The sequence below is a fragment of the Lagopus leucura genome, unplaced genomic scaffold, assembly GCF_019238085.1.
Source record: "Lagopus leucura isolate 7727_CA_CO unplaced genomic scaffold, USGS_WTPT01 Super-Scaffold_100043, whole genome shotgun sequence".
In the NCBI taxonomy this organism is placed as follows: Eukaryota; Metazoa; Chordata; class Aves; order Galliformes; family Phasianidae; genus Lagopus; species Lagopus leucura.
Window position 1 is genome coordinate 3,753,229 of NW_024962290.1, and position 24,648 is coordinate 3,777,876.

A 24,648-nucleotide genomic window follows, 5' to 3' on the forward strand; every position below is an offset into this window, starting at 1 on the left:
ACCTCATCTAGTTCAACTATTATAGCAGCAAAATCCCCTACCTATTTTATTCCACATTTAAAAGAGCCCAAACAACCACATATAATTTATGCTTTAATACATAAAAGAAACCATACAGCTGCAGGAGTTCATGGACACCACAGTTAACACTTCTATCTCAAATAAGACCAAACACTTCTGCCTGAATGGCGGGCAACTACAAGAAAAGGAGGAAAAGCAAATGCAAACTTCTTCACCTTGATGTAGTGTTCCAGCAGAACTCTACCACAAATAAATCCCAAATGCACCCCCAGCTACTTGGGAACACCAACAGAGTGTCATTTCAGTGTCTGCAGAACAGTGCATGTACAGCACAGAAGCCAGGCCCCCCATCCTGTGCTGAAGGTCCCACTGGTTGCACAGCACCAGAAAGTTAACAAGGCAGTGACATTCTGAGCCTCCAAGTGAGGGCCTGCTTGACCCACACTCCTGGGGAATGTGTAAACCCCAATCCCAGCTGAGCACAGGTTTGCTTCAAACTCACACTGCTGTAAAAATAAAGAGACACCCAAAATCCACAGGGCCTGGAGCCAGGCTCCATCACTGCCAGGGGGCAGCCTCACCACTGCCTATGCTTAATGCTGGGAGCTGCTCAGTCCTTTGGCAGCTAATGGACTTGGCCTGGACCTCTGCTGGAAGCTCAATGTGCCATAGCCATAGCTTTTGTTCTCTAATACAACAATAGAAATCCATCTAGAACAACGGGAAGTGATTGCACATGACTTACGCTGCCTCTGTGCAGACACTGAAGGACACTTCTCTATGCTGATCCACTAACACACAGAAAGGACTTTTCAGAAGTCAGGTGGGCCTCAACCCCTAAGACTCTCAGGAGGGCCTGAAGCACTTCTGGAAATCTTCTCGTAGGCACTTATAAAAGAAGAGAGAGATTTGCTGCACTTAGGAAAAAGGAACACTGCTGATAACAGAACCCATATCCATACAAATGGGAACGAAACGCATCAGCACAGCGCTGGCAGAGACGGTGCTGTTACTCTTAACCAGAAAGGCATTCATGTTCCTTACACAGAAAAGGAAAACAATACATCCATAGCAACAAAACAGGAACAGCAAACTTCAGCACCAAGCCTACCTTACAGTTTGCAGACAGAAAATAATGAGAACTTGCTCGATGCAACCCTGACGACAAAAGGATCAAAGCTTCTAGGGGCAGACTGACACCTACCTCTACTTTAAGTATGGCCAAGTAACTCACACACCAAGCAGCACAAACACCAGTCAATTACAAGAGCAGAACTGACCTGAACTTACAGGAGCTGTTTTCCTCTCATGCTTTTGGAGTGCGTTTCAGCTTTGCTTTGTACCAGCACAACGTCAAAGTTAGGAACAGCGTTGCTTTGGGTCTCTCTGTGGCCCTCAGAAATGCTGGCTGTGTAAGGTAGGCCTGTGCTTGCTCACCTGCCTGTTTGGCTCTGGCTGTACTGAATGCACTGTGTGCTCACCTGTGGGTTAAGCAGCCTGTAGGGAACTGCACACAGCAGGAACAGGACAGCTACACTCCAACACAAGTGAGTTAAGCAGCCCGGAGCGTGTTTACACCTACAGTCACAGCTTCGTTGGCCCTGAATCCAAAATGAATAGAATTAAAAACAGAACACTGTACTTAGAGCAGCAGAGGGCAATTGTTCCCAGCTATGTGCATTTTTTTCCTGCTGAAGTCTCATTTATTGTTGATGTCTCTTATGTGCCTGACTGTGACAGAGTCCAGACGGTTCCAAACCGGGAGGAAAGTGAGCGGCCTTCAGAAGCTGAAAGGTCCTGTGATTGGAATGCTCCTTGGACAGCCTATGGAAATCTTCACTGATGAGGTTGATGCAAACAGATTTTGCTCAGCTCCAGCATTATTTTTTTTTTCTTAGAAAGGACGAGGAAAGAAATTCTTTAACGCACACAGCCACCTTTAGAAAGCTTCTTATATCTTCTATGCTACTGAACTGACTGACTTTGTTGCTAACAAATCAACTAGTCTTCTTTCTGGCTTTTTCCTCCAGCACAATCTGCTCATTTTAATGAACTTCACAGACAGTATCTCTGAACAGTCACTTCATCTGATGCAGAAGTATATACAGGAAGCTCCTGTGAAGAGTCTCATACTTCCTATTATCACAGAAGGGCTTTGGTTGGAAAAGACCTCACAGACCATCCAGTTCCAGCCCACATCAGGCTGCCCCATCCAACCTGGCCTTGAACACCCCTGAGAGGTGCTCCCTAGAACAGCTGTACACACTGCATGCAAAGCCAGGTGGCAGTGTAAACAGACTCCCTCATGCAGCATTCTGCTGTCATTTCCCCACTCTCAGCATTCTGCTGCCACAACCGTGCTACATTTCTGCTGGCTGATGAAAGAGCATCACCTGCCTTGCTTTGATGTCTGGTGCAGATTATCACAAAAGCAAACCTAAGTATCTAATGGCAAATAGAAGCTTTGTCTTGACAGGCCCACAGTTTCCTCTCTCATGTCATTTCTAAACACTTCTGCTCCTCTTTCAGAAGTTTACTTAAAATATTCAGCACCCATCAGTCTGGAAGCCTTTGTAGTGGAAACAAGCGACATGTTCTTTTTGTTGGAGATGTTGCTTTTGATTGCACAATTAGGCTAGAGAGCGTGGCTCTTTATTAACATGCTTGAAATATGACAACATAGTAAGAAGACGAATGAGGATAAAGCACCTTGCAAGGAGTCTGTGTTCCATTACTAGGATGAAACTACGCTGAGATGTTCCCACATCAAGCCGGAGCCATGACTAATCAGGTAGATCATTAACAGCCATTTGGGAGAATGGTGCATTTAGCCTATCCAGTTCATCTACCTGTGGGGGGTGGTGCATTATAACCTCATGGTCCTCCGAAACGTCATCACCCACAGTGACCAGGTTTGTTAGAGATTTGCTCCGGACGCACTGGAAGTCAACGTGACGGCTTTTGCCCTCCTCCTTTTCCCAGGACATCTGGATGAACGGCCGCTGGACGTAGTTGTATATCACTTCTGAGCGGCCACCCGGCCTCCTCTTCACCTTCTCTTTACAGGTAGGATATCCTGAGAACACAGACAGACAGTCAGTTGCACCACACACCTTCAACAGATCCTAAAGGACAGACAGGAGTGACTGCAGGCACACAGGGGACTGAGTAGACAAGTGAGCTCCCACATTTACCATTACTGCCTTTCACACCATTACTGCCTTTCATGACTGCTTTCTTTTCCTTGGAAAAGAGGATGCAGCTCTATGTGTAGCCACAGCATCCATGGCTGCACAGCATTAGCCATGCTGCAGGCACACGTGACTGGTATTCCCTGCTTCCAAACCCTGATAATATGCTTAGCATAACCAATGGTATGGCAAACATCCATGACTTTTAAGTAGTCATTTACCACCACCTCTCTCTTCCCTTCCTGGTGCCGGGAAGTGGGGACAGAATAATTAATCCATTAGCATTATCAGAGCCCAGGTGGTGACACAGGAAAGCACAACAGCACGTGAGATAGCCAATGTGAGCTCTCCTCTGATGCAAATCCAGTACAAAACAGGCTTTACACGCTATGGAGTCGCTCCTTTTAGCATTTCCCTTGTTGAGGAGATAATTTTACCTTCAATGCCAATGCGAATATTCTTCAGGCCCCTCTCCTTCAACACAGCTTTTGCAACATCTCGGTTCTCAATGTACTTGAAGAATCTGTACAGCTTGGAGCTGTAAAGGACTGGAGAAATAAACAGCAATGAGAATCCACAGGGGAGACCTTCTCCCTGTTTTTGACATACTCAGCAGTGGGAGCATCAAAAAAGCAGGTTTGGTTTCCAGAAACTGCTCACATATCTGTTCTCATCAGTAGGATGAGCTCTGGCTCCTTGGTGGCAGTGTAGCCATACACATTACAGTATGGATACAAGGGAGGCGATGGGTGCATAAAGCAAAAAAGTATTCAGACACCAGAAAAAGGCTGAGGCAGTAAAGATATGGAAAAGATGCAGTGAATGCCCTCCATTACCACTGCAGGAAGTCAAAACAAAGCTGTAACAAGACAAGTATCCTGCCTGCAGCAGCAGCCAATTCAGAAGGAATGCACAAAACAGAACACCATGTGCCAGCCTCCCTTCCTGGAGGAAGGCTGCTGTTTGGACAGTGGGTCCTTCCCTAGCAGCCAGATGGCTGGGAGCGTGCAGAACCTGAGGCAGGAGTTGCCTTACTTTGAGAATACTCCTCGCCCATGGGAGGAGGGTGATCTTCATCCCAGTCCACAGTGTCCTCATCTGTCAGCACAACAATGTGGCATTCACGCTCCCCTTTCCGGGCACTGTCCACCATGATAGGCAGAATGAGCTCCTCCAGGTAGCTGTCAAACTGCTTGTGAGCACCATCATTGGAGAGCTCATGTAAAAGAGCACCTAAAGAGACACAACAACAGCATGAGCTGCTTTTAATCATGAAAATACAGGTGTGCATATATTAAGATACCACATGAACACACAGCCCAGCTCTGCACTTCTAAGATATTCACTCATCTTTAGACAAACTCCTCCACGTATGTTCAGTTGCACCAATAGTCCCCAGTACCAGAACTGGAAAAAAAATGAGTGCATTTCAAATGGGATGCAAATTACACCCCAGAACCATTGAATTACCATTAAAAAAAAAAAGCTGAATCAAGACAGCAAAATGAGAGAATAATCCATTCATTCTGATCTTTGAACTTCCAGCAATTACCTCTGGACCTCAAAGCACATTTTCTGCCACCTGCCTGCTCATCAGAGGACAGCAGGAATTCCACCCAAGGTCTGTGCTTTAGTATCACAAGTCCCATTTCAGCACAGTGCTCTTCACAGATTTCCTTATGTGAAAAGTTCCTCTTTGCCAGCATCCCCACCAGAATGCTGCTCCCAGTCAGTTTCCTTCACTGCTAGGAACTCTGCTACTTCACAACTTGTGTGTCTTCAACACCCAGTCTGCCTGGTCATCTCTGCTTAAATTACTCTCACTTCTCTGGTACATTTCAGACAGGGGGTTGCAAACCTGCTTTTAGCCTTCATTTTGCCTGGCTGTAGCAGTAAGCTCTTCCAGTTCCCCCATAAAACAGAGGCTGAGAAGTTCTACAGTTTCACTTTGCTTTTCTGAGCAAAATCCAACCAAATCAGGATGAGTGCTCAACACCACAGCCATGATTTTCCTGAGAGCTGATTTATCTTTATACTTACTTAAATCTTGACATTTGATTGTGTTGAAGTCAAAGTTTATGCAGAGGTAATCACAGGTGTCTCGAAGGTCTGGGATGGAAATCCCATCAGGACAGTTTATTATTCCAGTCTTGTAATAATCCTGCAAAGAAAAATTTGGAGGGGAAAATAAAGAATTTGGACTCCAATCATTTTTCTATTTAGCTTTTTGTTTCGTTGACAAGCACTTGAGTTTCAGGAAATATAAATAGGCCTGTGAATAACAGAAACACCCACCTGTCTGAGAACCTACAGTTCTCTGCATCCCTCTTGGCTCTGATCAACTGTGAGCCCCAGTCAAACCTTTTCCATGGCACTGGGTTTCCTAACACATGCAGTAATCATTTACATGCAGCCACAAAGTGAGAACGAAGCTCACAGGAAAGGTAAAAGGCAACATGAGCAAATAGTTGATCTTGATGCGAGTCAGTATTTCAGATGCATACATACATATGTATTTATTTTCTATAAAATCACAATGCAAAACTGCAATAAAAGAGCCTATCTCCCAGGGGCACAGAGAGGACTCAGTTTTGCACATGACAAAACAACTACAAACATCATCTTACCAGCACAGTCCGGAACACAGCTGAGCTAATTCCTTCTGCAATTTCATATTCTCCCTTTTCATTTGGCCTGGTGAAATTATATTCTCTTCCTGGTCCAAACATTCTGAACAGATAAAAATACATTTAAATTCATTATTTCTAGAGAGCAAGAGGTGCACTGAGGTTACAGAAAACCCACAGTGACACCTGCACTCAGCAACCTGAAACCAGTACTCACATCTCCCCATAGCAAACAAGCACAAGAGCTGTCTCACCTAAGTCCTGCTAGAGCTGAATTCCATTGCTGTAGCTACTGTATCATATGCAACAAGGCACAGCTCAAAGAAACAGACCAGTCAAGCCTGAGTCAGAACACTCCTAGTCGACAAAGCCCTTTCACTGAAGCTATGCAAGGCAAGGATCACGTGCCTTGAGATCACTTGCTTTACACAACAACCTGTGCAATGTCAGCAGCCCAGCAGAAGCAGTCTCTCCTTGGTCACAGACAGGCTGGCAACATGGAAAATGAATGTTTCTTGTGGCATCAGAGACTGACCTGTACTTCATGCTACAGGGAGCTGAGTGACTTCTCTCCTGGGAGAGCATCAAAAGGTAACAGCAGGGCAGGGAGGAAGCATTATCATTTTTTCCCCATTTTGTAAGGGATGAAGTTATCAGCTGCCAACAGGCACAGACTCACAAACAAGGCAGACACTCAGAAGGCAAAAGCAAGCTGCATCTGGCTAGAAGTGCTCACTGCTTGAAGGAAGCAGGCCATAGAGAGAACGTTACCTAGAGAATTACTAAGTCTCTCTACATCTACTCATGCCTTCAAGGCCTTACTAACAGCACAGATCTGAACGAGGTCAACGTTGCTCTGCATGTGTGCAGTGATGAGATCACAACACAAACATGTTCATTCCATTTCAGAAAGCATCTTACTCTCTTGAGATATATTGAAAATAGGGGAAATCACTCACCTTCCCAGCATAGTATCAGGGTGAGCAGTGAAAATCTGTGGATTCACAGCAAATCGAGTGCCGTCGACCACAAGTGTCACTTTCTCTGGAGCCACTGTCTGTGAATTGATGCTTGAAGACAAAGCATGGCGCTCCTGGGCGTTAAAATATTCTGCCTGTCTTTTATTTCCATCTTGGAAGTGACAACTGTGTGTGTCTTCAGAAGCAGACAACATGCTGCTGAACTGGGGGCTGGCTGGGCAGGCAGTGTGTCTGTAGTCAGAATCTAAACCTGGGAGACACACAAAGGGAAGATGCAGCTTATTGAAACATCATTCAGCAGTAATACTTCTTACTGCAGTGAGAAAAATGAGTCAGGCAATAACAAAGCACATCGATATACATCACTGTCAGAATAATGCTATCTGACCTGAGGCCAGTCTGCATTTTCAAATTTAGACAGAATGTGGCTTTCAGAGAAAAAAATCTCCCCCATGCTTAACACAGCTTGTTAGAGCAAGACACATTCCATGGTTAAAGAGCAGGAGCACAGAAATTAAACACTTCCTGCAGCACCACTCCCCAAAATCTGCCTTAAAGATCAGTGCAAGGTAAAGACATCATCCTCACCCTCGTTCCTGAGGCCTGCAGAGGGGCTGTGACCTCCAAGCACCACATCACCTTCTTCTGTCTCACGCACTGCTACAGTTCCACTTTCTACAGAGCAAGTGGACTCCAGATTCCTCTTCCCACCAGCACAGTTAATATTCATGCTGGGCCTCCGTGATGCAAGGTGTTGGTTGCGTTTCCTAAGAGAAGAGCTAGGAGAGAAAACAGCAGGTTGTTGGTTTTGGAAGAAGCTCTCAAGCAATGAAGAATTAAGGCAAACCAGGAAGGACAGCTTAAGGCCTGGATCTGGCTTGTATAACAAACAGCCCAACTGTTCAACACGACAAATACACTGCAGTCATGCACACAGCCCAGGAGGGAAATCAGTGCATCACAAGGCCACACTTGAGTCTGACCAGCTGACAAATGTCCTGCTTTCCTTTCATGCCTACAATCAAGGTGAAGCACCTGGAGTGAGACTGAATACCTATAAATAATAATTAGCACTGTTCACCTTCAAAGCTCTTCACATACATTAACAGCTCATGCCTCCTGACGGCCCTGGGAAACACTGCAGGGCAGCCTTAGAGAAAACAGGGACAAAAGAGAAGATAATTTTGGGATCAACTGCAGCCCCAACGCTGATGCATCCACCCCTCCTGCTCCTGGCTGCACACAGGCAGCTATCTCAAGAACAGGCCCACACTGAGCATTCCTAATCCCTAAAATGAAAGAAGAGTGCTGTAACCATTTCTAACTGGAGACTGAACTCTCATCCAAACCCGCTTTCCAACACACACAGCTCTCAGGAGTGAAATGCTTCGTTTCAAATGGCCCAACTTGCTCATACCAACACAAAGAGCATAGAGGTGGTGTGCAAGAAAGGAATGCAAACAGCATAACCAGCAAAGGAAATCCAGGACAGATGCAAAACATTTCATCAAGCAGAAGATAATAAAATTAGCAGCGCAGACTTGCTGGTTTCTAACATCTAGCATTAGTTGCTCCTTATAATTACCCTCGTGCTCTTTGTTTTTTCTTGATATTTTTAAAAGCAATTCTAAAACAGCTGAGGAGCCCAGGTTTGCAGAACTCCATAGAAACTCCAAAGAAAAAGCAGTGCTGTCAGACTGTTCAATAGCAAAGCCCTTGCCTGGAACATCCAACAGCTTCAGCACTGCTTTGCAGTCACCCAGCACAACGAGCAGCAACTCGGGAAGCAGCAGAAATAGCTGAAGAGAGTGATCTAAATTCATCCCATGGTTTAAAAACAGCAAAGGATGACAACCAGACTGAGCAACCGAACGGGGCAGCTGGCAAACTGCTGCTCTTCCTACATCACAGCGTCACGATGACTTCAATACAACTCCCAACAACTCATTTTTAGGTGACGACGCTCCTTTAAATCTACAGAAACATTCCCACATACAAATTCTCAGAAACATGAGCAAGCAGGAAATGTTCATATTCAGGGTGTGCCTGACCTAATTCTGCAGTGTACCGGTTTGGAACAAGACGTATTTGTAACATCATTGCACGCCTCTCTGAAAAGTTTAGCCTGGCTTTCATTTCTGAAAGCGCATCCTTGGAACACGTCCAAAGCAGAACCACGCGTCAGTGATGGCCGACTCCTCTTCTGCAGAACAAAAAGGGAAATCTCACCTCAGATAAATAACGAGAAGCATTTCCTGTGCGTAAGGATTAGGCACGGACACCCCAAGCCAAGGCCCTGCTGCCCACCTCACCCCCTGTGCTGCTGAAGCAGCTCTGCAGGGCTGTGCAGGACAGCACAACCCAGCTGCTCAGAAAGGCTACACTTGTAATTTTTGCCCTGGCTATGAGAAGCTCGCTGAAAACAGCAGGGCTGAGCCGACGTGAGCAAGATCAGAATCAACCTGTGTGAGCTTTGGCCCCAGCTTCTGTTCGTTCCCACACCCTTAACCTGGGGATCTGTGCAGACTTAAATAAAATAATAAAGAAAATACAAAAAGGAAACAGCACAGAAGGGCACAGGAAGAAAACCCAACCTGCTTGCCTGCTGTAGCCTTGACCAAGCTTCTCTTCTGCTCTGTTCCCTTCTGCACCCCCAGCAAGAGACAATTACAGCATCATCAACAAATTGTAACCAAAACCTCCCTATTAAAGCACCTTCATGCAGAACCACAGCGTGCGTCCAACACTCATTTGGAGTTTGAACTGTCACGTACAAATCAGGCTCCTTACTTGCCACCTCTCTTTGAAGCTCAGGCCTTATTTACGAGCACAGTTCTGCTCTTTCAGAAGGTGAAATGCCACATGTGAAATGTCACATAGCAAGAGAGGAAGCCATGGTGATGGGCTGCCCTGGGCACAGAGCACTGCGGCCTCCCATCACCTCTGGCACGCAGGGTTTGCTTACAGAGCAGGAAAGGCAAGCGCTGAGCCCCAGGTTCTGCCCTGTGGGCCTGAATCCTACAAAGGATGCTCGAGGCCAAGTGAAATGCAGTGGGCCTGGTGCTGCCCACCTGTAGACAGGCCTGCACCATAGGAGAACAAAATAAAGTGCATTCATCCACATTGCATCAGAGAGAAAGTCTGCCTGGAGCCTTTGAGATGCTCATCTCATACCTACTCATTTTCTGTTACAGACACAAATGCAACCAGGCAATCCAAGAGTGCCTTACAGGCTCAGTTCACACAGACGCATTGCAAAGGCTTCTCCCCTCTCATGAAATATCTCTATCAATGTACAGTGCATTCATTTTCCATCTGGTTTCAAATTATAGATGGAAAATAATGTCCAGCAGGATTGATGCAATGCAGAGCAGCCTGCAAATTCTGGCCAGAGACAGCAAGGAGGCTGATGAAATGCTCGATTGTTTTCTCCTATTCTGTGCATAGTGCTCCACTGTTAGCAAAGTTTACAGACCTACTCACTTACTTCAGTCTTAACAACAATCTACTGTTTCTACAAGTGCAATTCAGAGCTCAGCCTGCAGCACAGCTTTAATAGCTTCACATTGACCGTCTAACCCTGGATGTGAGCCTCGTGGTCTGCCACGTTCTTCCTTAAGTGACAGGGACTGGTTCACACACACACAGCTCCATCACCACCAATGGCACCGAGTCACTGCAGCACTCCACGCTGCCACCATCAGCACTAACACACAGAGGAAGCTTGCTGTGATTTATTAACTTGCAGTAACACACGATGGCCTTTCCCAAAGCAGGAAAGTTACACCAAAGCACACTCAGCAGGGTGAGACGAATCCAGCACCCAGCACAGCCCTGCTGCTGGATGTATCAGAAGGAAACTGTTTGCTGAATAAGGCAGCAGGTCTGCGTGTGCTGAAGCTCCTGTCTTCCCTGAGAGGCTCAACGAGCACAGCCAGGTGGCCTTTAGGAACCACTGCTGCTACCCCCACTCAGGGTTAAATGCAGCTTTCTGAAAAAGCTCTTACAGCTGATCCTCATGAGAAGCTTCTCATCACTGCAGTCACGGCAGCTTTGCTGGTTCTGCTCAACTACCTTCAGTCAGAACCTGGTGGAAGATGGGCCAAACTGCAAACACCAGCAGGATCTTCAGACTCAGGAGACACACAGGGTCCCTTTTTAATGTATGTTGTTAACGAGTGCCTCCTGTTCATGTAGGATTTCTGTGTATAAAAGCAGTTAATAGACATGCATGTGATTTTTTTTTTAAATGCCTGCAACAATATTTTCTCAAGTATAGGCATCCCATGGAGATGCAATACCAGCATTGCAGCAGGAAGCCCTAGGTGAGTTCAGATGTAATCCTATGGTGCCTCAACTGACCTTAATATCATGTAACTACGAACACCATAACGCAAGTTTGTTAGAATCACAGAATCACCAAGGTTGGAAAAGACCTCAAAGATCATCCAGTCCAACACACACAAAAGACCAAGCCAGCTGAAGTTTTAAGCCAAATGACACCTATGAGTTTGATTTGTCTTCAGTTGTGTTAGATAAAGCTGCAAAGCACAAAATCCTCAACAGAAACAACAGCAACAGACGACAGAGTTGTATCCATTCTCAGCAGGGGAGCTGAGAAAAGCTTCAAAACAACCAAAAAGTTGAAACAAAAATAAAAGCAAGACATTCCTTCAGATCTTAAAACACCATTTTGTCCTGGGCAGCTAAATCTGACTTTGTTTCCCATTCACACAAATGCTTACACTACAGAATCCAAAGCTTCTCATCGCCAGCTGTCCTATAAAGCATAAAGACTTGTGACAATCCTGACACACCTGCAGCAGCAGAACCGAACACAAATCACCTCCTTCCCTGCCGTAACCCCCGAGCAAAGCCTCCCCCAGCACCCACACAGCACAGCTTTACTCACTGGCGGCTCATATGTTCTCAGTGCTACCGGCTCCAGTCCCCCAAATCCTTCTTTATCAGAGGGAAGCACGGAGGCACAGCAGAGCTTCAGAGTTTAAACTGTTTGGACGGCTCTGGTCACTCCCCCAAAGCCCAGCTGTCTGATTCATGTAAATATTTCAGTCTAAAAGTCCCCTCCCACCTCAGAGCTGATTCATGACAGCTCAATGCAAAACCCACGTGGCAGCAAACAGCTTTTTTTTCTTTTCTTTTTTTTTCCCCTCCTCCTTCTTTTTAAGCCTCCTATTTCCAGGGGGAAAAACAAACCAACAAACCTCACCATCCTGAGTCTCTCCCTCCAGGCTCCTGGCTCAGCCCCCTTAGTTTTGACACAGGGAACAGTTTGAACACGAGTAGATTGGTTCTTTGGTAGAGTGAATAACCTGAATTCCAACTCCTCACTTGTAGTTTGCTGCAGTTTCTTGATGCTTCACGCAGCCCCTATTTGCCACGACTCTTATCTTGGAAATGCTGCAAGCAGCCCAGAACTCCACCTTCCTCCTCTGGAAGGGATCCCAGCAAGTAACTGCTAACTCATTCCCAGCTCATCTGCTACAACTCCAACTGCCATTCATTTTTAACCAGTTGCATGGCAGCAGCTTGAGCCAACTAATAACAGAGGGAAGAGTTTTGAAAGCAGTTACAGTAACTGTGAACCAATGAGAGTTCAGAAAAACAGAGCAAGCAGCATTAAAAACAAAACGAGCAAAGACGATCCAGACCCACAGCAGGAAAACTATTGAATGAAACGCAATTAAATATCAAAGTGCACTGCCTTGAGAAAGTGGCTGATCTGTAGTGAAGCACGGAGGAACTCAGGGGTTACTGCTGTGCTGGATAAGCTCTGATCTGCCTACACAGCCCTGCTGGTACAGCTCACAGCCCTGCACCTCCAGCACAGGCACTGACAGTGACCAGAGGACAGTGGCAGCTTGCAGCCAGCAGAGCAGCGCTGAGGACGTGGCAGAGCTCACATCAGAGCCCAGCACAGGAGGAGCTTTGTACCAAAGCTGGGCAGAACGCAGGATCTCAGTCAGGGCGGTTATCTGGCAGCCCCAGCAGCACTGCCTATCTCTCCTATCTCACCGTGGCAAAGAACAGCTGGAAATGGCTCAGATGAATCCACAGAAGCATGGGGACACTCCTGCCGAGCAGAGGCACCGGGGCAGCATGCTCTGCAGGAACCAGAAAGTTTTTTAATACACGTTAAGATACAGACAACAGAAAGCAAAACAAACCCTGCAGACTGCGGTCACGTTAGTAATGCTAAAACAACCCTACAGCCAAACAAACAGAAGAGATTTATTTAGCACAATTGCAGCTCTTCGATTGCAATTGAGGATGCAGCTCATCCCAATTTATTTTTGGGATGGGGGAGAGGGGGGGGCTAAGAGTTCTGCTGGGTAAAGCCAAGCATCAACACTGTTGGTTCATGTCAACAGAGGACACGACACCTTACTTCCAAGAGCTGGAAAACATCTTGCTCAATATGATGGTACACTGGCACAGCACTCCTTGCTGTGTTTACATGTCTGGGTAAATATTTTACACGTCAAGCATAGCTATAACACTTTCTAAGAATACTTCCTTGCATTCTTTCTTATGTGACTAATAAGGCTCTCGCAAAAATATTTGGCTAGTGTCGTGTTTCAGCAAAATGAACCAGGAACTGGAGCCGTATTTTGTGGGTTTAAAAAGGAAAACAACCACGCACACAAAAATAAAACTGAATAAGCAGAGACGGTGCCTATTTCAACACACATAACGAGGTGGTGGTGCAGAGGAAAGGCATCCATTGGGCACCGAGTGAGGATGCTCTTGGAAGTGGGAAGTTCTAAAGTGGCAGCCTGTTCCAGAAGAGCCCACTCCAGCCTGTTTGTAATTTGACAAGCATGCAACCAAAGCGACAGCTGGCTTCCACAGCACCCATCTCAAAGACAACAAGGGAAACAAACGCTTGGATTTTTACATTTATTTTAAGGAAATCCTTCCAAGTCTGTCCTTGGGGGGGGGGGGGTTTCTACTCTTCAGCTGAATAATCCACAAGACTCACAAATCAATTCCCCTGCTTCAGTAGAATGACTTTAATAAGCCTCGAGCACGTCTTAGTCCAGAGCCTGCTAATTAAAGGGCTGTTAATGTACAACGCAAGGATTTCATCTCAGCCCACAAGTGCCCAAAACCTTGAGACTTTAGAGCTCATAATGCAGACTGTGTGAAATGAGCTGGCTGTTTCCAATCTGGCAGCCAGCTTTCTAGAAACCACCAGCACTAAGTGACCCTTTGGGTGGTAAAAGCAGAGCCCAACTCAGAAGCGATGGGCAGAAGTCCCAGCACACACAGCACAGGCCCACAGGATGCAGCTGGGGCAGATGAGGAGCTGCTGTGCTCATCACTGCTCCAATACTCTGGGGATAAGCAAAGCCTGAAAGCCTCAGGGCTGCCAATCTGGCTGGCCCGAGTTCACAAGAGGTTTTGATTGGAATCGTTATTCTTAATGCTGTTGTAACAGTCTCCTAACTGAAGATAACAGTCTGCAACACAGCAAATGACCAAAGATTCCATTTCCTCTGTGAATAGCAGCTTCACCTTTCAGAAATGCATGAACTTCACTCTACAAGCAGAGAAATGCCATTCCCTGTAGTCTGCAACGCCTTCAAAACAGCACTGCAGTGACTTAAGAGCACAAAGCAAAGACAGACACAGATGCCACGGCATGTCAGACAGCTCTCTGAAAGCAACTGAGAGCTTCAAAAACAGCTTTTAAGAGGAGAGAGAAGCTCGCCCCGTGATCTTCTCAAAGAACATTTTGTAATAGGGACAGACAGACAGATGGGGGACCGTTTAAATATAGCACAGCCCTAATGCACTAAGCTCTGCAGCTTTATAATTAACAGTAAACAGAAACCCAGTTTCCCCCTCGCTCACCCAGTGCTCAGAGCAGCCATTAGCCTGCTGTCTCTGCTCTACACTGCGCAGAACATTCAAAGGGAACCATCTCAAACCCAGCTGTTTATTGCTGCTCCTTGAGTCTGACAGCAAGCCCACACGTCAACACATCCCACTGCCAAATACATTCACTTGGGCCTCGCTCAGTACTCGAGGGGAGCTTATGAACAGGAAGGAGTCTGACTTTTTGCATGGTCTGATAGTGATAAGACAAGGGGGAAAAGATGTAAACTAAAAGAATGAGATTCAGGTCGGATGTTGGCAGGAAATCCTTTACTCAGAGCACAGCAAGGCCCCGGTTCTGCTGCCCACATTTGTGCCCATGCCTGGAGGTGCCTGAGGCCACAGATGGGCCTCAGGGCTGCTGAGCGCCCAGCCCACAGCAAGGGCAGCGCTGGGCATCTTTAAGATCCCTTTCAGGCTAAGCCGTCCTATAATTCTATGCCACGTGCAGCAGGCTGAGAGCTGTGACACAGAGCTGAGTCACAGCAACCTTCCTGCTCTGCAGCAGCCATAGCAGCACGTCTGGCTTGCGCTGACGTTTGGAAACGGACAGGTTGCTGCTGAGACAGGGGTAGGCGACGCTCAGTGCCCTTCATGGGATCTGAAAGCAGGGCTATTCTGGATGCTGCAAGAGCTCCTGTCCCACCTGCTGCTCACACACACCCAAGGAATTTGCTTGATCAATACTTTCCCTCCATTAGAGAAGCAATCAAACCCGTGGCTTTCAGTCATGTTCCAAAAGAAGGTTTAAACTGCTGTGCTGCACGGCTTAAATCAGAGATAAGCAGCATTAAGGGCAAGAGATAAAACCTGTCTAGTCCAAAATTACTCAGATAGTGCCTAATTAGCACACTGCAAGAACAGGTCTCATTGAAACCGTGGAGATTAGCAAAAAACTGAACTTCTGTGGTGTTTTATTTTAACACTAAACCAGCACGACCTGCTTTGAAGATCACTGAATAACCCCATTTTCACATAGAAGTGGCTTCTCTGAAAGAACCTGGATGCTGCAGAAAACAGCCCATGGAAGAAAAAAAAGCAGTGCCCATACATCTTACAGAATCTCTTAAAGATGTAAGAAATTGAACTGCAAGAGGAAATCGGTGCCTATTGAAATCTAGGTCATCTGTACATTTCTCTTGTGTTCCTTAGGGGATCTGGAGAACAGAGGCACAATGAGTGAGGTCAGGTTTTCAAAACCTCTCAAAGATCCCTCCTTGACAAATGCTATCCCGTTATTCCCATCCATGTTGGTATGGAAGGTTTGTGCCATCATGAAGTTCCACCATCACCCAGTGAAGGCCAGTCTTACCCCAAAGCATCAGGCTGTAAGGAGGTTTGCCAGAACATTTATGTCAATGGATTGGGGAACTCATTCATAACCACCAACTGCTGCAGCAGATAACGTTCCAGGCAGATGTAACCTTTCCAAAGCCAGTGATTATGCAAGGCCATGATTTTTAATCCTCTCATCCAGGGGAAGAAGAAATTAGCCAGCTTACACAAAGGCTAAAGCTTCCTTATTCAGTTTTCCTCCTTCATTTGTTCTAGTTACGTTGATCCAGTGGATGAAATTCACCATAAGCAAACTGGGGGAGACTTGTGAAACTCACCCAGCTAAGCTTATATCCCAGGGAATACCTTCAAAAATACTGCAGCTGTGGCAACAGAGCAAATGCAAAGGGTTTTTCTCCTCCTGCCTTTTCCCTGCTCCCCTCCTTTGTGGATCCTTCACTTCAGTTTTGACGACACGCCGAGTGAGAACTGCAGTCATTCAAGTGGCAAAACAGATAACTGAGAAAACACGAATGCCATCAGTTACTGAACTGAGAAAACTGCTGAAGTTGGTGCATGTGCTCCATCAGGACAGCTGGCAGGACATCCTAAAGCACAGTGTGGGCACACAGATGAACATCACAGGAAACACGATCACCTGCTGTCCCAGCAGGCTGAACCAGGGGGGTGGAATCCCAGCAGTGTTAGTGATGAGAGCAGCCTGACACTGGCTTGCTTGCACACTGCTGCACGTACAGCACAGCATCAGCACAAAGTTCACTTCTGTTACTCTTCTGGCTGCCAAGCTGTACTTCCTTCCTGTTACCCTCTGCTCTGATGGACTGGATTACTGCACCCAAGCACCCAGTTCAGGGTCACAGCACCGTCTTATGAGAGCCTGCTGCTAACTGCATTCACTTCTTGTAAGACACGTTTTTGCCACTGGAATTATGATTCATACATTTTAACCTGTGTTATTTGTCCACGAGCTGCAAATGCAGAACTGACACACAACTGCATGCTCCTTTGTGCCATTATTTGGTTGCCCTCACCACCACTCTTCCCCTACAAGTCCCAGCTTCTCTACACAGGCACTGCTAAGACAGAAGCCCTGCAAAGCAATTCAGCTCATCAGAACGCAGATAGGATCAAACCGGGCCATGGGACAGAGGCAAAAATTCAGGAGTTTCCAAACTAGGAGACTCCTGACTGGGAATCAATGATCTGAACAGCAAGACAATCCAAAGATGTGTGAAGTTGTACTGACCTTGGTGAAAGCTGGCCCACAGACTCTACCCAATGGTCACGGGGCGTTCAGAGATGATGCTGGAATCAGAAACCCAAAATCAGCAGGGCTTTCATCAGCAGTACAGCCAAGCTCCCCCACACAGATACTACAACCACACTGCTTCTGCACAGAGCTTCTAACATCATCATTAGCTCTTCCTGTGCAATTTGTGAATGAAGTGGGTGAGAAACGGTGGTAGCTCCTCGTTCATCTATGTTTCCCCACAGGAAAGAATTAATTGTGTTGCTTGTGTGTGTTTGGGTTAAGCCAGCTTGTAATGAACTTACATTCTAACTAATTTTATTTTCTATTAAGCAATTCATCTAAAAATCAGGAGACTCTTTGGACAGCTGCAATAGCTGTTATCAGCAGGCACCAATTCAGCATTTGCCCTGGAAAGCAAGAGTTCATTACCACTCTGCTCCTCACATCTCCTTGGGACACTGCAGCCCCACAGCCTGCTTCCAAGCAAGCATTTGAAGGAGGTTCACTTTGCATTATTCTCTACAAGGAGGAGTGGCAGCATTGAAGTCCCATAAAATAGAGGCTGTCAGTTAATAAAAGCAGGCATTGCTGGTTCTTCCCCGCCCAAAAAAACCCAAACCATCACAACATCCCTAACAAAAGCTCAAAGCAGGTGATGACAAAACCTCTTGGAGTCTGAGGAGGCAAGACTGAACGTGTCAGGATGGGAAGGCAGAGCAGAAAAGGACTGAGGTGAGCTGGGATTTGTGATCAGATCAGCTGAAATAATGAGGTTTCTCAATCCTGGGGGTTATTTCCTACTGCAGATACCCAACAACTTGTCACACATCTCTGATTCCTAGATGACCACTCAATTAAAGCCAATAATGGCTCCCCCCCCCCCCCTTCTTCCTTTCCACAGAACTGTGTGAGGAACTCCCAAAAGAAAGACGACCTTCAGCTCCAATCATAGGATTCATCCCCTCCAAAACAACACAACCCAAAGCAACAGCACAACAACAAAACAACCTACGAGCAGCAAGCAAGATAAGTCTGGTTTGAAATAAACACCAATTTAGCTAACTCAGTGCACACCTATTTCCATCAAAGCACAACTTACTTCATCCTGCTCTCAATTGCTTTGAGATAACGTGAGATAAGTCTGACACAGCCTTGTGCACAGGCTTCACTAATGAGTCTGCAGACATTGCTCCATCTCAGCAACAGGATCAGATCATTGAAGACCTTTTAATGTGGACATTATTACAGAAAATAAAGGCAACTGCACCACTGCAAGCAACTGCTCCACAATCTGCTCTGAAAAAGACAATTTTTAGTGATTTAAGTACCTATGAATTGTAATAGCCATCAGTCCATTTATTTTACTGAACTGACATTGTTTTCTTAAAGAAAACTGTAGCAAAGATATGCAAAAGCCCAGAATAACTGATAACATACGCAAGAAGCTTTGCTTACACATTGACCTGCAGCTTTTGAGCCTTGTAACTCACAATTTGGCTGCCCACGTGACTATAAACACCTCCATGAACCAAAGGTGTAAGTATTTACAACCCATAAGTGCAAGTGACACTCAGGCTATGGGGTAAATAAGGACACACCTCAAAAGGGACAACCCTGTTTTTCCGTTAACTGCCCTTCCTGTAACTGATGTGTGACTGCTAGCAATGCCAGCAGGAAGGACTGCGACTCTGTGCTGAGGATAAGGCCATGGAGAGAGCAGGTGAACTTTCTTCTTTAGGGGCATAACCTGCTGCTACAACAGGATCCGGGTTTGTAGCCACCCTGGCAAAGTAATCTGTGACATTCATCCTACAGACGTGTGTCCTCAATCTCCCATGCTGAATTATTAACTCAGAATTATTGACCTCCCTTCCTGAATAGCTTAAGGTCACCAGGAAGGCAGCACAGAGCGAGCAGGATTAAAGACAGGGGGAAACCACAGCAGCGGCAAGGTGAGCTCTCACCCACAGCTCCTCTTCACAGGAAAATCCCGCACAAACCGCAGGTCTTTCAAAGCACTGCCGGGCCAGAAAGGAGGGGAGAAAAGGGACGGCAGCACTAACCCTACAGACACACCTGGGGATGCGCACAGCGCAGTACTGCGAGCAGGCAGCCATTGGGCACAGCAGATCCGTCACCCGAGGGCAGCGAGGCCTCGTGCCGAGCAACGGAGGCAGGGCTGACGCGCGGCTCGGGGATAACAGCCCCCGCCTGCGCTGACGGAGCCCCACAGGCGCCGAGATGGGCGCCCTAAGCCCCACACTGAGACCCCGCGGGGCTCCCACAGAACGCCGCGACCCGCCCGACCCCAAACCGCCCTCAGCGGCCCGAGGGAACGTAACAGACCAGGCCCGCACCGACCCCCACGGCCCAGAACGGAGCAGCACGGGCCCCTCGAAGGCTGAGAAAAGCCTTCAACAGCCCCAAGCTTCGCGAAAAGCCACGAAGGACCCCGCAACCCCTTCCCCAGGCCGGCAGGAGGGCAGGGCAGCCCGCACGCCGCGCGCAGGGCCGTACAGGCCGCACTCACCGCCATCCCCACCGCGCCGCTCCTGGAGGCGGCGGGAGGGCGGGATTTGGAAATGAGGCCGCGCCCCGCCTCCTCCGCTCTCTGATTGGTCCCGAGCGTGGAGGCGGTGGGCCAATGGCAAGGAAGAGGCAAAGAGAGAAGAATGGGGCGTGGCCTAGTACAAATGAGGGCGTGGCTTAGCAAAAGGAGCGTGGCCTAGCGGGAAAAGGGGCGGGGTTCAGGCGGTGGCGCGCGTCGGTGGTGCACGTGGGTCGGCGCGCGCCCGCTTTGCGCCCCGCTTTGCGCCCCGCTTTGCGCAGCGTTGCCCCATCTCGGCTGTGCTCTGTGGAGACCGGAGCCGGTAGAGGGTAGAAAAAGTTAAAAGCTTTGAGCCTGTAGCCGTGTTCCGGGAGGGGACTTCGGCACTGGCAGCGGGCGGGGTCAAAAAGTAAACAGGAACCCCCGGGGGCAGCGGGGACACGGCCCGGTATATATGTGTGTGTGTGTGGGGAAGGGGGGTTAGGGTACACGGCCCTGGGCACTCCCCCCGTCCCTCCCGGCTCTCCGATCGTTTCGATTTCGCTTCCCGGAAGGATCGCGCCGGAGCCGCGTTGGGGCAGCGCTGAGCGGCGGGGGGCGGCGGGGATGCAGGTAAGAGCCGCCCACCCCCGGTTGTGGCACCCGAGGAGCCCTTTTCAAGCGGACTCCTCTCGGAGTGGAGCAGTGAGGTTGGTCGTGCTCAGCACCGGACTCCGCGCTGCCCCTTTTCACCGCTCTCCTCCCAGTTTGCGGCTCCGGACGCTCCGAGGCGAACCGAGTAAATGCCATCTCAGATACACGACCGAAAATAGCGAAGGAGGAAACAAAACAACGCCAAATCGACTCTGATAAAATAGGGCCAAAGTTACCGGAGTTAAGAGTGTGTCGTTATGCTCTAGAAACCTTTAGAAGTGAGGAGCAAAATGCACTGCTAATTCCCTTTGCTCTTATCTTCCTGTCTCTTACTGCATAGAATGAATCCAAAACACAATTTGCATTGCTGCAAAACCTCTCTAAATAGAGTTTATCCTGCTGGATTTGCTCTGGTTTCTTCCTATGATTCCATGCAGCTGCTTGCTTTGCTAAAACCAAATCCTGGACACAACAGCTAAGCCACGATATCAACTCCAGCAGAAAACATGCTAACATTTGTCCTTCGGGTGAGGAAAACCCTTTGAGATGAAATTTGAGAGTGATTCAGTTCTTGCTGATCTTTCTCATCAAGAGACCAAGCAGTAGCAATAGTTCCTCATTGTCATCCGTCAGTAGTGTTGGGATATGAAGCACGTCACCAACTCTGGTGACCTTCAGCCTTTGGCTGAATGCTGCCTGCTGCAGCTCCCCCTGCCCTGGGGCTCAGCTTAAGTCCCCCACGCTCCACGTTTAGGATCCATCAGCTTTAGGGTCACCACCTTCAGTGCCACCACCTTTGCACTGAGGCCACAGCCAGGCTCTGCTGTCTCTTTAGGGCTCAGCTCCCCCCCACACACCCCATTAAGGGGGCTGTGTTACCCCTCTCCCCCCAGAAATTTTCCCAAGGGCGTATGGAACTGCTTGGAGTCAACTGCTTCAGAAAACAGCACTTGCAGGCAAAACTCTTAATTTTCCAGAGAACGAAGCCAAGCAAACATTAACAGATTTTTAAGGGGAACCATTATCCACTTTGCTGCTGGTGGCATTTCAGGATGTGGGTGATGCTGCAAGCAGGACCTGAGCTCCACGCTGGCTCATGACCAGGGGTGATGTTGGAGGGGAGCTCCTGCTGATGGAGGAAGAAAAGGGGAAAAAGAGAGTGGGGGTTTCAGGCTCCTGTCTGGGGCAACCTGGGACTGGTGAGGATCAAGAGCAAGAACACAGCGCGTTACAGCACGGGGAAGGCAGCTCACCCTGGTGCAGGTGTGTCCAGTGCAGGGGCATGTCAAGCTGGAATTTCCCTCCATCAATGCATTTAATTTCTCTTCCCCAGGGTGAAGTGACGTCCGGCTCTTCCAGCCCAGTGGCTGCAGCTTTGCTCTCATCCTGGGGCAGACACACACACAGCGATGAGGGGCATGGCCTGGCACTGCCTGGCAGGCTGAGTGAGTGGGGTGGGTTTTGGTTCCTATAGAGGGGAAGGGTGGTGATGGAGACCACTGTACCTCTACATTGGGTTTGGGGGCGCAGACTGAGCTGTTTCAGGGGCTGTCACCACTTTCAGGAATCCAGCCCTCGTTGTGGAGTAAGGACGATGTCATCCACTGGCTCAGGTGGGCAGAGAGGGAGTATTGCCTTCAGCAAACGGATGAAAGCAAGTTTGAAATGAATGGCAAAGCCCTGTGCATCCTCACCAAGGACGACTTCAGGTTCCGCGCTCCTGGCTCAGGTTTGGTGAGGCAGAAAGGCATTACAAGGACAAGGTCTATCCCAGGCTGTGGTCTGCTGTGGGAGGGATGGGTGGGTGCTGGAGACCAGGAAAAACCTCTTACAGACCCCACGTTCTTAGGGATGGTGAGGAAAGTCTTTCTCTGTGAGCACTGCAGCAATACAAGCAGCAAAACCACCTGAGCTCACTTTCCTTCCCCACAGGCGATGTGTTGTATGAATTACTTCAGTACATTAAGACTCAAAGAAGAGCTCTGAGGTACAGCCCTTTGCTGAAATCACCCTTCCGAGAGGCCAAGGGCACAGGGGAAGGTATGGTGGGCATGCTGCCTGTATGGCGGGCATGCTGCCTTTCCACGCAGCACAGTGCCTGCCCTTGGCTGCAGCACGCAGCTGAACCCATCCCACAGTCCCTAAACAAAGCTTATTTCAGGGCTCTGGAAGATGTCCTGGGATCCACCTCAGTGCAGCACGAGGTTTTCCCTTTCAGGGATGGATGACGGTGCAGAGGCTGCCCTGGCTGCTCCCTCACCCTGCCTGGAACACACTGAGCTGCCCCCATCCCACAGCCTCCATCAGCCCCTGAACCTCTCCCATCCCAGCACTGAGGGCAGCTGCAGGGCAGAATCCATCCGCTTTTTTCCTACAGCCCCATTGGCACCAGTGGATGGGAAAATCGCAGGTGAATGTTATTTTTTTTTCATCCTGGTTCCTTGGGGAAATGAGATTGTGCTCCATCCCCTCTGCCCTCCTGCCCCCTTCTGTTTATTCCATCCGTGTGTGCTTCAGTTTCACGGAATCGTAGAATCACAGAATGGCCAGGGTTGGAAGGGACCTCAAGGATCATGCATCTCCAACCCCCCTGCCACATGCAGGGCCACCAACCTCCCCATTTAATACTGGTTTCCCCACTTGAAGAAGTGTATGTAGTTCACACTGACGCTTTGAGATGCAGAAATAAAACGTGAGCTCTGGGCTCTTCTTGCACTTACGCTTCCCACAACATGTTTAATGCATACATAATAACTGCTAATGCCCTGACACTCACCGACCTTCACTGGAGCCACAGTGGGAGCTCTGTCATGTCTCCTGTGTGCTCAGACTGCAGGCTGCTGTGGGATTACATCTACCAGCTCCTGTCTGACAGCCGCTACGAGCCCTACATCAAGTGGGAGGACAAAGAGGCCAAGCTCTTCCGCATCGTTAACCCCCATGGACTCGCCCATCTCTGGGGGAACCACAAGGTAAAGAGGGAGGTGTTAGCCCCAGAAACCATGGGACCTGTGGGCCCAGAGGCAAATGCGGGCTGCAGAGCTGTGCCAAGGCTTGCAGTGCCATGGCAGCCACCCTGATGGTCCTGCTGCAGATCCAGGCCAGGGATGGGCGCTTGCTTTGGCTCAGAGCCCCAGATTTCATTTCTCCTTCCAGAACCGCATGAACATGACCTATGAGAAGATGTCCCGAGCGCTCAGACATTACTACAAGCTTAACATCATCAAAAGGGAACCGGGGCAGAAGCTGCTGTTCAGGTGAGCTGAAGATCAGAGAAGCAGTGTGGATGGGGCATGGGAAGGTGCTGGGCTCCAGGTGTTGGCATCTGGATCTCTGATGGGGCAGAGCTGTGCTGAAGTTGCAGCATTTTGGCTGTGTGCATTTGGGGTACTGCATGGGGACGTGGATCTGAAGCCCACCTATGGACAGAACAGATGGAAATAAGTTGTGAGCCCACTGTTTCCAGTGCTGGCTGCTTCCCTGGGACTACCCTGGGCTTAAAATACCATGCTGGGCTGACATGTGCCATTTATTGCTTTAACACTGAGAGCTCTGTGCATCCTGAGGGCAAAGCAAGAGCTCGAGAGCTCAGCTCAGGGCAGGGGCTCCAGCATTCAAAGCCTGGTGCTTAGAACAACTAAAAACGACTTGCAGATTTCTGAAGACACCCGAGGAGATCATCCAGGAGAAATCCAGCAGGCTGGAGCAGCTGGAGAACGAGGAGCATGAGGAGCTCAGGGAAGAGCTGCTGGAGGTTTCAGTGCAGGACACCACGGAAAGCTGTGTGTGCAGTGCTGTGCAGGGGGACTTGTGCTCTGCTGGGAAGTGCCAGCACCTCCTGCTCCCTGCACAGAAGGCAGCAGAGGGGGTCCTGGATTCCAAAAGTTGCCTTGAGCCAAAGCTGTGATGCCTCGAAGCTGTTGGGAAAGGCTGCTTGGTTGTTGCAGTGAGATGAACACACGTGCAGGGTCACCAGTGCACTGATGTTGCCTTGACCTGCTGTAGGACTCACCCTGCAGATGTGCTGTGCACTGTGATCTGTCTCCTGTGGAGCTGGGATTAGGGGTGGGAATGTGCTGAAGAGATGGTCTGAATCCTGGCTGGAGCTTCAGGCTGTACAGATGTTCTACTGGGTCTTGTTTTAACTGCTTTTAATCACACTTTGTGTAACCATACTGCTAAATGATGTGACACGAAA

General features: G+C 48.5%; 2 protein-coding genes across 9 annotated transcripts; one reads left to right on the forward strand and one right to left on the reverse strand.

The window, feature by feature from the left end:
- Positions 1 to 80: 80 nt before the first annotated feature.
- Positions 81 to 19,838, reverse strand: KCTD20 (potassium channel tetramerization domain containing 20). Of its 6 annotated transcripts, XM_042884088.1 has the most exons (10): positions 19,800 to 19,814; positions 18,369 to 18,565; positions 17,264 to 17,322; positions 7,408 to 7,598; positions 6,799 to 7,069; positions 5,840 to 5,942; positions 5,253 to 5,373; positions 4,248 to 4,445; positions 3,650 to 3,760; positions 81 to 3,097 (listed from the first exon to the last, which is right to left on the reverse strand). In XM_042884088.1, exons 4-10 carry the CDS (start codon positions 7,547 to 7,549, stop codon positions 2,805 to 2,807), a joined length of 1,239 nt encoding a protein of 412 aa, XP_042740022.1. In that variant the 5' UTR covers positions 7,550 to 7,598; positions 17,264 to 17,322; positions 18,369 to 18,565; positions 19,800 to 19,814; the 3' UTR covers positions 81 to 2,804. The 6 variants fall into 6 exon arrangements, with proteins under 6 accessions (XP_042740022.1, XP_042740021.1, XP_042740023.1 ...); XM_042884087.1 differs by lacking the exon at positions 18,369 to 18,565 and having other exon boundaries at positions 19,800 to 19,838; XM_042884089.1 differs by lacking the exon at positions 18,369 to 18,565 and having other exon boundaries at positions 19,787 to 19,804.
- A 777-nt stretch (positions 19,839 to 20,615) lies between these two features.
- ETV7 (ETS variant transcription factor 7) lies at positions 20,616 to 24,648 on the forward strand. Of its 3 annotated transcripts, none has more exons than XM_042884388.1 (8): positions 20,616 to 20,977; positions 21,784 to 21,904; positions 22,015 to 22,179; positions 22,383 to 22,490; positions 22,612 to 22,860; positions 23,280 to 23,422; positions 23,607 to 23,707; positions 24,105 to 24,648. In XM_042884388.1, exons 1-8 carry the CDS (start codon positions 20,957 to 20,959, stop codon positions 24,355 to 24,357), a joined length of 1,161 nt encoding a protein of 386 aa, XP_042740322.1. In that variant the 5' UTR covers positions 20,616 to 20,956; the 3' UTR covers positions 24,358 to 24,648. The 3 variants fall into 3 exon arrangements, with proteins under 3 accessions (XP_042740322.1, XP_042740324.1, XP_042740323.1); XM_042884390.1 differs by having other exon boundaries at positions 22,669 to 22,860; XM_042884389.1 differs by having other exon boundaries at positions 21,784 to 21,895.

What these genes read in the sequence shown, in the direction of transcription:
- ETV7 (XM_042884388.1), top strand. Translation starts at nt 20,957, where the DNA reads ATGCTAACATTTGTCCTTCGG. An exon ending in TGCTAACATTTGTCCTTCGG is followed by an intron (nt 20,978 to 21,783) that starts GTGAGGAAAACC and finishes TCTCTTCCCCAG; the next exon opens with GGTGAAGTGACGTCCGGCTC. An exon ending in AGTGGATGGGAAAATCGCAG is followed by an intron (nt 22,861 to 23,279) that starts GTGAATGTTATT and finishes CTGTGTGCTCAG; the next exon opens with ACTGCAGGCTGCTGTGGGAT.
- KCTD20 (XM_042884086.1), bottom strand. An exon ending in CTGTGTTCCGGACTGTGCTG is followed by an intron (nt 5,374 to 5,839) that starts GTAAGATGATGT and finishes TTTTCTTTGCAG; the next exon opens with GATTATTACAAGACTGGAAT. An exon ending in AATCAAATGTCAAGATTTAA is followed by an intron (nt 4,446 to 5,252) that starts GTAAGTATAAAG and finishes GTGTCTCTTTAG; the next exon opens with GTGCTCTTTTACATGAGCTC.